The 13,043-nt window shown below is 37.1% G+C and overlaps 1 protein-coding gene across 1 annotated transcript in view; it reads right to left on the bottom strand.

Moving 5' to 3' along the window:
• Positions 1 to 306: 306 nt before the first annotated feature.
• The window catches only part of LOC138106398 (homeobox protein MOX-2), a 54,009-nt gene continuing 41,272 nt past the window's right edge, over positions 307 to 13,043 (bottom strand). The window contains exon 3 of the mRNA XM_069006948.1: positions 307 to 1,599. Coding sequence (XP_068863049.1) covers positions 1,375 to 1,599 — 225 coding nt within the window. The 3' untranslated portion in view covers positions 307 to 1,374. The remainder of the gene's footprint in view (positions 1,600 to 13,043) is intronic.

The following is a 13,043-nucleotide window of genomic DNA, read 5'->3' on the forward strand; positions in this document are numbered from 1 at the left end:
GCTTCAACAAAATAACCCTTTACATTTGCTCTAAATCTGGAAAAATGGTTGAACACACTCTTGTTGGTTTTGGCTGAAGACATCATTAGCTGCTAGTTAAATTTTTCCTGCTAAAAGAAAGAGTTTCCCAAATGGATTAAGGTAGAAGGTTTATCCAAGATTAAAAGCCTAAATTTGGAAACAGCTTTGTGTTGTCCCCAGACAAAGTTCCAAAAGACACAAAAAGAGACAGAGCCCCTTAGGCAAAAATCACTTTTTGAATCCTATGAAATCATTGTAGAGACCAGAATTATTTAAAAAGGATTATTTATTAAACATATTTCTTTACAAAGTACAATCAATAGTTTGCATTAGATTTTGGGGTTTGGTATTTGCCTATATGTACACAAAAGCTTATAACAGAAAATGTGTCTTGATTTTACACATGGGACACAATATAGAGTTACCATTATATTTTGATTTCTACCAACATAAGCAGTTGATAATAACTTTCAGTTTATCTGCTGGTTTTTTTAACTGAACATGAAGCAACAACATTTCTGCAGAGTGTCAGTATTTATCAATGTACTCAATTATGACAAAGTAGAAATGAATAATCCTTTGGAAAGTTTCCACTGAGCATGAGTGGAACATGACATTTTTGGCAGGTTACTGGACTATCCTTATGATTGTAAAAATCACTTTTTGCAGTTATAAGATAGGAAGAATTGAGGAGCTAGGTAAATTTAATAATACCCTATTAGCAGCAGTTGATAGTAAATGCAACATAAGGTTTGTTTTGTCTGTCATACAAGGATGTGTCCTAGCAGACACTATTGAATTGTTCTCTACTTGAACAAAAGTATCTGCATGTATTGTATGTCTGGGAAAACAAAACAAAGATATAGAGACAAAAAGCCATTTATTGTCATGAGTGACTATTGCCATCAGCTAATATGAATGCATTGCTAAAAATTAGTGAAGACAGGAAAATGCTGTAAGGTAAATATATACAGAGTTAAAATACATTTCTTATCCACTAGATAGTGATTTTGTGGCACTGTGGTTTTCAGAATATAATGTCTTTTGAGAGCAATGTAATTTTCAGTGCAAGCTTAAGCAAAAATACCTGCCCACTGTCATAAACACGACAAACAAATCTGGAATGTTCAAAGTAAGTTTGTCTTCCACTTCTCCACTCTTGAGGCACCTTTAAGACATGGCACTTACTGTAAACCATCTAAGAATCGAGAAAAGCAGACACAATAAGCCTGAATTTTCCATAACAACTTTAAAGATCACAGCCAGAGTCACTTGCATAAGTAAACGATGCCTGTGTAAGGCTTGCCAGCAAAGCATCTTTCCTGAGAACGGAGCTGGGACACTCTCTGTGTATCATAAGTGTGCATGCTCAGAGCTGTGGTCGCTGTCGTGGCTGTCATCGTTGGCTAGTGAGTCCCCCGTGTGCTGGAGCCCAGCAGCGCCAATGCCAGAGAGCTCAGAGGGGAGCAGCGTGCCCTTTTTCACATTCACCAGTTCCTTCTCCCGGGCTGCTGCCCCTTGCTGGCCCCCTTTTACACGCTTCCACTTCATCCGTCTGTTCTGGAACCAAACTTTTACCTTCACACAAGAAAAACAAAACAAGGAAAGAAAGATGGGGTCACTGAAGGTAAAAATGAACTTTCTAGCTGTAGCACAGCACTTGGGGATTGTATTTTTCTAATGTGCCTTTCTGTCTGGATGGTAAAGAGCTTAGCAAGCTTTCCCTGAAGATGAGGCAATTCAGTTTTGGATAGGATGTGAACACTGGGGATAATGACTGCAAGGCAGGAAAAGGGGTTACTCTAAGAAGACAGCTGGGCTATCTGCAGCAGACAGCTCCATAAGAACATCTTAGAGCCCTTTAGAAAACATTAAAAAGTTCACATACTCTTGAAAAACATATTAATACCATTTGTCAGGGAGAGAAACAAAGGCAAAATGTTTCCTGTCACGGGACTGTGCAAAAGAACATACATTGTGAGTAACAGAGAACCCTTCATAGGAGGGTAGTTACTCTTGAAAGGAACTTGCCTGAAAAGTTGCCATTGCTTTCTGCTTTGTTTCTGTAAACTGGTGATGAGTTTCAGGTGCAGCAATTTAAAGGTGCTTTTTTTTTTATTGCTGAAGTCTCTGAAAGAGCATTTCTTAACATCAGAACTTAAGACTTCCCCACCTATTTCACAAATGTATTCAAATTATTCTAGTCAACTGATCCTTTATTCTGCCACATTTAGCCATAGACCCTGGTCAAATTTTTCAGAGAAAAAAATACCCCCAAAGTCAGAAGGCAAGGCATTTATAAATTTGAGTCAAAATTAACAAATCATTTCAGGTAAGAATGAAAAACAAAATCATAATATGGAAGACTGAAAGTGTATCTTTGTTTAAGTCACGTTAAACCCCAAGATTTTACTCCAGCTGAAACTCATTTCCCCTCCTCCCCTTCTCTGTATGGAAATATATGAGGGAGAAGTAAACCTAAATTATTTGCACTGCAAACCACAATAGCTAAAAGAAAAGTAAAGAAAAAAATGATGTGCATAGCAGCTGTCAAATATATTAGACCAGATTAAAGGCCGATTTCAGATCAGCTTAAAGTAATGTCACTGAAAACAGTATGAATAGAATATTGTTCGGTTTGAATCTCGTGCGCGTGTATGCAGCTCTTCAGATGAAGGTTCCGCAGAAAAATAAACAATGCCTGCAACATTTAACTTGGAAAAAAAGCAAGAAAGCTTGCAATGTTGGTATATCCTCTGCTGTGTTTAGCAGAATGTGTTTCAGAGTTTTAAAAGAATCAGCAAGCAACAGGCACAGCAGGAAATATTGTACAACATGAGTAATAGAGCCACAAAAATGCTGTTTTGCTGAATCTGTCTTACACATCCAGGAAACATCACCGTTTTTAACCTTTACTATCGCTTTGAATTTTATATTAAAATTCTACTACAATTGAACTGATAGATAATGTCATTATATAGGTGTATAAGAAGGAAGAGAGGTTATTTATTTTTTTAATCCTCTATATTCCTGTTAAAGCCAAAGTGAGCTGTTAAAGCAAATCACTTGGGAACAGAGCAAAATGATTCCAGGTTAGTTAAGAGCCTTAAAGCACAACACATCCTTTCCTCCAGTCAACTCATCAGAGTCAAAGAAATCTAGGTTGCAAAGTGAAATAAGTGTAAAAGGGAAGATATTTATGACTGGCTGCTGTGATGTTGGAAATTATCATACTCAGGACTGGTATCAGAAATGTCCTTGGAAACAGTGTCTTCAAAAGGGTACAGCATTGGCAGCTTTCTGGGAGAAGTGATAATGTTATTTTGTTTAGTTTTGGTGGAGTTTTTTTAAACAGTGAAGTTTCCCTTGCAAAAGGCACCGCTCTATTTGTGCCAGATAGTGCAGTAGATGCAACTGCAGTCATACTCTAAACATCAAAAATAATACACTTTGGATTGGACCCATTATCACAGGATATTATCACACTTCTTATGAAATAAGGGCTGAGAGAATTTTCTTTGATAAGAAGAAATTACAGGATTGGAGTAATTGCTAAGACGTCCAAGCAATTCTCTGGATATTTTTATGTCCTTGAACATTCACAGAATAATTCACAGCACTGAAAGCCTAAAACAAAGTAATAATATATACTAAATATGGTTTCAAGAAAAATAACAATGACACATTTGAAGTAAAAGTTTCAGTGCACAGCCTGGATGCAACCTGCTTTAACTTACTGGAACAGGAGACATCCAGGCAAACAGCCTTCTGGATGCAGCCAGATACTTTTGTGGATACTTGAGAGACTGAAGCTAATACTCCTATGGCCAGTCTGAAACTGTCCTGGATGGGACAGGAGTGAGCATGATGATTACTGCCTGGCTTCGGTTACAGGTGCTCATTTCTGTTCTCTCAAAGCTAATTCTCACATTTGCTGAGCTGACCTTTTTTGACTGTTTTCTGCTGTAATTTAATAAATTATTCTGCTTTTCATTTTTTATGACAATACATTTTGATTCTGCTTGTTATAATTCAGGCCACTTCACAACAGCAGAGTTGAGAGGAGTCTGTCTTCCTGAGCATTAAACCCAAAAGATTAACACCAGCTTCCAGGTAACGAGTAGCTGAATCCAGGCTGGGGAGTACTTCTTCACTCAGGTCACCAACCCTCAGATCAGCTCATAAGAGCCTTAAAGTGCCTCCACAATGGAATTAGTAGAGGTCAGCATCTGCATAGTAGTTGATATAAATCAATTAAGGGATGATGACTTCCCTTTTCAAGAATAAGCACAAGATACATTTACGTATTCCTCAGAGGATCCAGCATGCAATGCTATGTCTGCACATGACCCACTATATGGGAAACATGGCACTGGGCAAAGTTGGGCTGAAATGACTCCAGCTACCTTTGTATGCACTCTCTTGAGTGTAGAATGAAGAGAGTAACCCCGACAATCTCGTGGGAGGAAGTATACTACTGACAGGCATATAGCCTTCCCATAAAGAGAAAATGGTAACTATGTTAAAAAGGCAAAAAAGGGGCTTTTACTCATGACTTTAAATAAACGGCATCTGATTTATTTAGAAAATATAAAATAAGCAATTTCCTTATTTGGTATGTAAAAGATTATTTTCAAAAGCTAGAAATCATTTATAATGAAGTTTATCATTGAAAATATTGTGAGTTTATTTTGCTGTCATTTGCTGTGTTAATGTACAGCAGGGCTCTTATATGAGAGAATACATTAGATATATTTTAATACATGTTCTTTATGTCCTGCATTATGAAGTATTGAAGTCCACTTTTGACCTGATCCAAAGTACACTAATGTCAATGTGAGTTTTTTCGTACAGCTCAATAGACTCTAAATGAAGACTTTAATGCTCATGTGCTGATAATATGAGACAGGTACTTCACTTGTTATTTCCTCTAGAGATCAGATTTAGATATTGGAATTCTGAACTTCCTTTGGAGCTGAAGAGCCAGTTATAGAGGGTATAATTGTTACTGATATGTGATCCATTGATATTTTAGTAATGGAAAGGAAGTGAAGCAAACTTTGTGTGAAGTAATTCAGAGCATCAGTTTATCTTGGTTCATGGAATAACATGCTTTTTAAACACACAACTCACTTAAATCTTACAGGTCTTGCATAAAATATGAATCAAAACAAAACACCCAGGGAAACATAAATGAGAGAGGACAAAGAAAGAAGATAGAAAATAAAACAAACAGAATAGAATAGAATAGAATAGAACAGAACAGAACAGAATAGAATAGAATAGAATAGAATAGAATAGAATAGAATAGAATAGAATAGAATAGAATAGAATAGAATAGAGAGGGAAAGGTCAAGAGTGACAGAGAGTAACTGACTGAAAGAAAAATTAAGAAAAATTAAAATAAAAATAAAGGAGAGAAAAAAATTCCTTACTGAAGTGAATTTGTAAAACTCCTGAAATTTCTTCCGGTGAAAGAACTGGTGGTGACATTTACAACTTTTGCAAAAAATTATATCTTTTTAAAGTAGTTTAAAGATCTACTGTGACAAACTTAATTAGATTTATAAACCATTTAATACTATTTTTCAAGTCTGAGTTAGCTCCAACAGGACCTAAGCGTGCTCACCACCTCCCAGAATCAGGTCCCAATTGCCTACTGTTTATTGAGATGCACTCCCTCTTCTCCACCCTTTGACTAGCACAACTTGACTGTACAGAGCAAGCATATGTACGCACAGAAAACAAAGGAAGTGGCGGGAAATGAGCTATATTAAAGATGATGGTAGCATTAACAGCTGTTTCTAAATCAGCGCTTATGAGCCAGTCTATTGAGCACATCTGCTTACTGGCACGAAAGCCCTGTTTCCTTTCCCTTAGTCAACAAGTTGTTTAGCATCTGCATCTCCACATCTGATGATTAGACTGTTGCTTAAGATACGAGTAAATTATTTCTCATCGCGTATCTCCTGACGTACGAGATAAACGGTTTTGCTGTGACCAATTTATTTTAAGGTCTACTCTGTAGGAATCATAGGAGGGGAGTCAAAACAAGGAAGTTGACATTGTTAGTGTCTAGATTGCCAAAATAATATAGGTCCTTAGTAGTCTTAAGGGCCACATGATGTTCTGTGTTGCGTGTGTATCTTTAATACAACTTCCCGATGTGGACATGAACACATCCTTTTGATTCAAAATGTGAATAGTTCCTAAACTTCTGATTTAATGCTCCTTCTTCAGCAGAGCCTTTCTCACGTTGGGCGCCAGATGTGGATGGTATCTTTTCAGCTTTATACCGGCTAGTGCTTGTATTTCAATGCCTTAGAAAGCCTCGAGCAGCCCAGAGAGGGCACGGGCAATCCAGCACTCTAGTAGCTCTAAATCGGTAGCTGTATCAGCTGCAAAGCAAATACCATCAGCAGAAGCAAAGAGGGAGAAATATAGCTCCCTGCCCGCTCAATTTCCTGCAGTTAGAAGCTTTCAAAATGAGACAGACAACCAGAGACGTTCACAGGAAGATAGCTGAGCTGAGAGAGAGGGCGGAGCCTCCCCCTCGACCATCTTTTATTCAGAGAAGGGGAAAGGGGAGGACTGGGGGCGGACCCGGGGTGAGCGGCCAATCAGACACTGCTGAAGAGTCTGAGTTACATTTGGTTTTGCCTGAGCTTAGAACAAAGGAGCTCGGAGCACATGGGCAGGAGCGCGTGTCTTTGGGACGGGGAGGGGAAGCTCAGAACAGGCAGCAACACCTTTCAGTCACGTTAAGAATAATCGACTGAAAAATTAATGACTGAATTCAAACTACTTTAGTTGCACTATCTGCTCCCTTTTTCTTTTAAGAAAAAATACTTTATAAAAGCTATTTTCTGGAAATGAAAGATTCCTAAAATCAGGTTTTCTATTCCAAGTTTTAGTGGCATGAGTCCCAAACAAGATTAAAATTTGAGGCCTTATATCTAGAGAACCTTAAAAATTAGAAACAAGACTGCTGTGCCAGTTGTAACTGTTCTTTTGCTTTAAGAGATCCATATTTCTAAGCAAGAGTCTTTGCAGTCAGTATCCTAAATGCCATGTTTCAATATACCTAAATGATATGTCATGAAGTCCAAAGCATCAAGCCTTTAAAGCATTCTGCTCTGGTCAGCTGCTGTCCATTTCCTTTTGCTTTTATTATTTTTCAATCTGTCGATTTACTTTCCTCTAATACAGACAAACTTGTGAATAACAAAAAATAACCCTGAGCCTTTGAAATTAGAAAAAAAAATGAGGTTTACTTCTCAACTTTCTTTGGCCTTGAAAACATTCCTGTTATTTTTAGGTAGTACACTTATGCTGCCAAGTTTTAAGGAAAGTCAAACTCCTGAGCTTTACAGAAATCCCTGGTGTTATACAGCTGAAGCTTACCTTCTTTGCATATGAAGAGATAGTATTTTCATGATAGTTTATTCAGAAAATTATAAAAGCAAATAGAAATGTACAACCAGAAAGTTTCCTATGAATAAATATGTATTCATCGAATATTACTTGAAGGATTTCCATTTTCTATTCCAAAGAAATTCTCATAAAAATTTCAATTTTAGAGATTAAAACTAGTTTAAATAAATCTTAGTATTAAATATCTTCTTAGTAATTATAAAATATTTCCAAAATCTATCACTTGAAGAAAATTGACTTCTCTTTGGAAATTAATGAGTGGTACCAGAACCTCCTGATTAAAATTACTGAAGTCACCTGCTCACTTATTTTAAATGATCTGCCCCGTGTTTCATTACAGAACTTTGAACTGAATGTGTACAAGTACTTTGCAGCAGCTGTTGAGAAAAAGGGGAGGTTTTGGCAGGTGCACAAAGGACAGCTGGAGCTTTTGGCACCCAGGAAGGTGTAGGAGTGGGTTCTGGTTTATCATTACATAAAAGTCAGTTGAGATTTTGGTACTGCTTAGGTGATACATTCTCTTTTCTACCTCCCACATTTAGACGGGGATGGAATAGACATTATATTTCAGAGCACAGCAGTGAGAGCAGTACTTCATTCCAGTTTTAGAAATCTTTGAGACCACTCAGTTTACCTCCCTCTACTCCGTCCAAAGGACAGTCACCTTCTCCACCAATGGTCTTCAAAACTGATTTCATGATCAAACAGTTAATCAGTCTGAATCAAAACCTCTCCAAAGTAGATTTTGTCGTTAATATATCTTAGGCAGAAAGAGGCACACTGTCTCAGGTTTCTTCCTCCTACTGACTTGTTTTACATAGTCTAAGGAAGTTGTTTTTTTCTTAAATTAGTCTTTCTTTTTTTAGTTAAAGGCAAAGAAAGGCAATCTGTGGGGCTGCTTCTAAACCTCTGTTTATCTTGTTCTCCTGTAATACATCTTTTTTAGAGTCTACTTTCATCCATTTCTTCACATATGTATAGTACCTAAAGGGGGCTTACAAGGACAAAGAGGGACTTTTGATAAGAGCATGTAGTGATTGGAAAAGGGGGAATGGTCTTAAGATAAAGGAAAGTAGGTTTAAATTAGATATTAGGAAGAAATTCTTTACTGTGAGGGTGAGGTTGCCCAGAGAGGTTGTGAACTCTCCATCCCTGCAAGTGTTCAAGGTCAGAATGGATGAGGATCTGAGCAACTTGGTGTAGTGAACTGTTCCCTGCCCATGGCAGGGTAGTTGGAACTAGATGATCTTTAAGGTCCTTTAACCCAAACAATTCCATGATTCTTTGATTGTGTAATTCCAAATCTACAAAATAAACAAATGGTGGAAAACTAATTTGTGGGGAAGATGACCTTTAGCTAAACTTTTCTCTTCTTTGTGTCGGCATTTACCTCCATGAATTACTCACATGTGGAGTATTTCACTTCATGATAAAAAAAAAATTGTAATGTGCATCACTCTGCACCCATTTTGCACAGATCAACTTAATGTGAAAGTTAAAAGATTGTAGGTAGCCAAGACTGGCTTTTGGATGAGTATGTAGATGCTTCTCTTTCTGCTAGTAGTTTATTATGAAGAAAGGCAAGTCCCTTGAGGAGTAGAAACCTGTGAAACCAGAAATAGATTCTACATTTCTCAATGGCCTGCATAAAAAATATCTCCTTTATTCTACATGTTCATTTTTAACTCTCCAAAATCATTTGTTCTCCACTGATTAATTCTATTTCTTAAAGTGACAAATTTTAAAAGCTCCTCTTTCCCTAAACGGGTGACAGAGAAGCCACATCTTTCTCAACTTGAGCCTAAGAAAGAGCAGGCATAGGTAATGGCAGAGCCTCACACACTTTGTAAAAGCAGCTGTGTGAGCTGCTAATATTTCTGTCTATATCACATATGCTTCTTGACACAGGCAGAGGTTTCTTCCCACCCAGCACCTCACAGGGTTTCTCTGCAGGTGTAGGGTCCATTCACAACTAACAGCTTGAGGCACTTGGATCTTTGCATATTAATTGCTTGTTTGAATTCAATCAATACTGCAAATTAAATATGCTGAATGAATTTTTGCCGTGTGATTTTTTTAAAAGAATTATTGGACAAATCAAAATTATGCACAAGTTATAACTAAGTGTTCTAGCTGCATTCTTTCCTGAGAAAGAACAGAGGTAGCACGGTAACTCTTACTGCTGGTACTTATAATGTTCAAGACAAATATCAAAGTTTGATTTTATTAAGAGTGTTACTTTAAATAAACAAAAAATCTAAAGGATTTCAAACCACACAGCCTCATTATTATTGTGTGCATAGAGAGTGCTTAGCACATGGAAGTGTGGAATGAGCAGCTGCCTTTCAGAGAAGATGTGACAGCATGACAAATCAGACAGATATGGTCAAGCCTGTCCTATCAATCCCGTTTGATTTTGTTTGATTTTTGTTTGAAAATATTTCACCACCTAACCTCAGAAAACTAGCTCCCTAAAGTAGAAAACTAGTTATGCCATGTGATGCATGAACAGACATTTGCACTTCCAAAGGCTGTGCAGAGCAAACACATGATGGAGGAATATTGAACTCCCTGTTTTCTTGCCTGGGTGACCAAGTGAAGCCATTCTTACCTTACTACTGAAGTCTAAAAAATGCAGTGATTAGCCTCCCTGGAACTTTTTAGTGCTGAGAAGTATTTTAATTATGTCACTTGTGACGAAGCTTTGAGGTAACCAGGTCTGGAGAAAAATTTTCTAATGGTAAACTTCATGTAGTATTTGCATGGTCTTAACAATGCAGTGCTACAGTATTGGTTATGGTACTATACCAAAGTATAATTTAAATAATAGTGCTTCTTGCTTCTATCTCAGGCAGAAAAAGGCATCACAAAGCTTCTTTCTTTGTGACTCATTCCATGTTGGTACCACATGCATGGAAGTCCAATGCTGATGCAAAATCATTCCTCATTTGGGCATAATTTTGTCCTTTGCTTATGCAAAATCAGTGGCTTTAGGCCTTTTATAAATGATTGATAGTTTCTAGGCAGATATTGGAAGTTAAAGTTGAGAAGAAATAAACTTTTTAGTTGCCATCAGCAGAATTTAATCTGACTAGGTGGGATCTTCAGTTTTTGTTGGCAAGCAGAAGCATTACATATTTGGACTGTTTATTCCGGTAACCTTAGCTAGCCTGAAGAACTGCAACATTACTCTTTTGATTAGCTCCATGCAAAAAGATCTTGCGAGATGGAAAGATCTCCTACTCTTTCTATATTTGGCAGGATCAACTCCATAAAAATGTCCATTTTGCCACTCCTCTGATACGCCACTGCAGCTGCTTCCTCCCCTCATCCCACAGTGAGATATTAAAAAGTCTGCATGGAACCTTCTCCAAGTTTATCTGGAGGTACAAAAAAAAGCCAAGAATGCACTTGTCAAGGTTACAAATATCTAGGGAGCTCAGATAGTTTTTACTCTAACTAACTCTTCAAAATATAATAGAGGCCTGCCAGCTGAAAATTATTAACTGCTGCCTGAGCTGGGATTGTGAGTGCACTCTATAGGAGAGGGAGCAGGAATTGTATGTACCTATATTTCTGGAATTCTTACAATACCATAATAGAGCCATCCTACCACCAGATGTGCTTATAATGCTCTCAAAGTGCACCCTTAATATCTAGGCAATTGAGGCACTTATTTCATTTCATCCTCCTGTCTTGTAATGCAGGTTTCCTTTTTAGGGAGTGATAGGATTACTTCCTTCTCCTGAGCCATATGTTGTTAGGGTGTTTTTTTTTTCATTATTATTTTTGTGAAATGGCCTTCCATGAGTCATTTATATTTGAGCTGATCTCTTAAGTTATTTCAAATGGAGCCTTACTTTGATGACTGCAGAGAACTATAATACCCTTATATAGCTTTTTAAATATGGTAAGACATATGTTTTTTCTACAGCTTGTTTAAATGCCAGAAAGGTAATTATGAAGTGTTAGTTGGTCAGTGCCTCTTTTAATCTGTGGCGTATGGTAGAAATTATCACTATAGTCAAGAGGAAGATAGAGATTTCTTAAGATAATAGGCTCCGTGATTTATCTCACATCTTGGGAAATAAATGAAAGTCGTAGCTTTAGGATGACCTAACAATACTTTCCCCGGATTATTTTGTTGTTCTTCTGTCTCTGAATAATACACTTTTCATTTTTTTTAAAATCCTAGTGAAAAAATAATGCTAAACAAATAATTCCATCAGAGGTTAGGTCTGCTCTCAATCTTCTCAACTTCTCTATTTTCTGAGCAGATACATTAGTTCACCCAACACCTACTGCTATTTTTTTGTCATTGTACTGTCTCAAGCAAGTTTCAATTCTCTGTGTGCAAATTCAGTGTTTCATGAGCAATCAAGAAATCTTCCAACACCAAGAGGTCTACAGCATGTGATGAGATTCAAAGCTATCACTTGTGTGTTCACTTATTTCAAACAAAGGAACTACTTCTACTTTCAAAGGAACTATCAACTATTGCATTTTCTGCAATGCAGCTTTGGGGAAAAATACTAAAGAAAAATGGTTCTACAAACAGCAATTTTCTAAAAATGCTACCTCACAGGAAAGGGGGAGGGGGGCGGGTGTGGATAATTCCATCAATATATTTTAGATCATTTTTTTGCACCTGCTAAAGGTAGGTATCAAATATGATCTCCTCTCTTGGGACAGATAGTAAAAAAGAAAGTAGTAACACTAGTAAGAATGAAAATAAGTGCTGGTATCTCACTCAAGAGTAATGATTCATTTTGGTAATGACAGAAAGACAGGTCCTGAAGGAGAATACCTTCTCTTAACTGGAGAGAAAAGAAATATTAGTGTCACACCATGCTCACCCTGAAGTACGTTTTTAAGTCACTGGAGGAATACTAACGTAAAACAAGTATGCAAGAAGAGCCAAGTCTTTTGATTTATGGAATTCAGCTTCTGAAGTCTGCCATATACCGTGGAAACCCACACCCAGATCTATGCTATTTACATCATTTTTCTATCAAAGCAGTATATTTGATTTAAAAGACATTTCTAGTTTACAACATTACTTGGCTTAGTGTGATTCAGAAACTGAAAAATATGTCCAGAATTTCCTCTCAATTTTCATTTTTTGATTTACAATGCAGTTTTTATGCTTTTTTTTGTTTCTTCTTCTCCTTTTTTTTAGACCATTTTACTGTGGCAAGATACAGAACTGGATTCTATCAAACTAAAAATCGTAATGCTTTCCTTTTCTAAGATGGTGTTAAACAGGAAGGCAGGAAGGAAAGCAGGAAGGCAGGAAGGAAGGAAGGAAGGGAGTAATCTCTGGGAGCTCAGTTGTCACTCCGGGATAATCTGGGGAAGCAGAGAAGGATTAGATTGCATAATTAAATAGACTAATGACAATTCTATAGAAGTGATCACAATAAACAGCAGAATGCTTAAAACTGATGTTTTGTGACAGCTGGAAAACAGCAAGTACTGCCATGACTTAAATGAATTCTCTGCACTTATGTAGCTGGGCTGCCTTTTCTCCTCCAGAGACAATATTCGATATTTATCTGTCTCTTTTCAGTATGCTAAATGCTTTTAGA

This window comes from Aphelocoma coerulescens, chromosome 2 (assembly GCF_041296385.1).
Source record: "Aphelocoma coerulescens isolate FSJ_1873_10779 chromosome 2, UR_Acoe_1.0, whole genome shotgun sequence".
Taxonomy (NCBI): domain Eukaryota; kingdom Metazoa; phylum Chordata; class Aves; order Passeriformes; family Corvidae; genus Aphelocoma; species Aphelocoma coerulescens.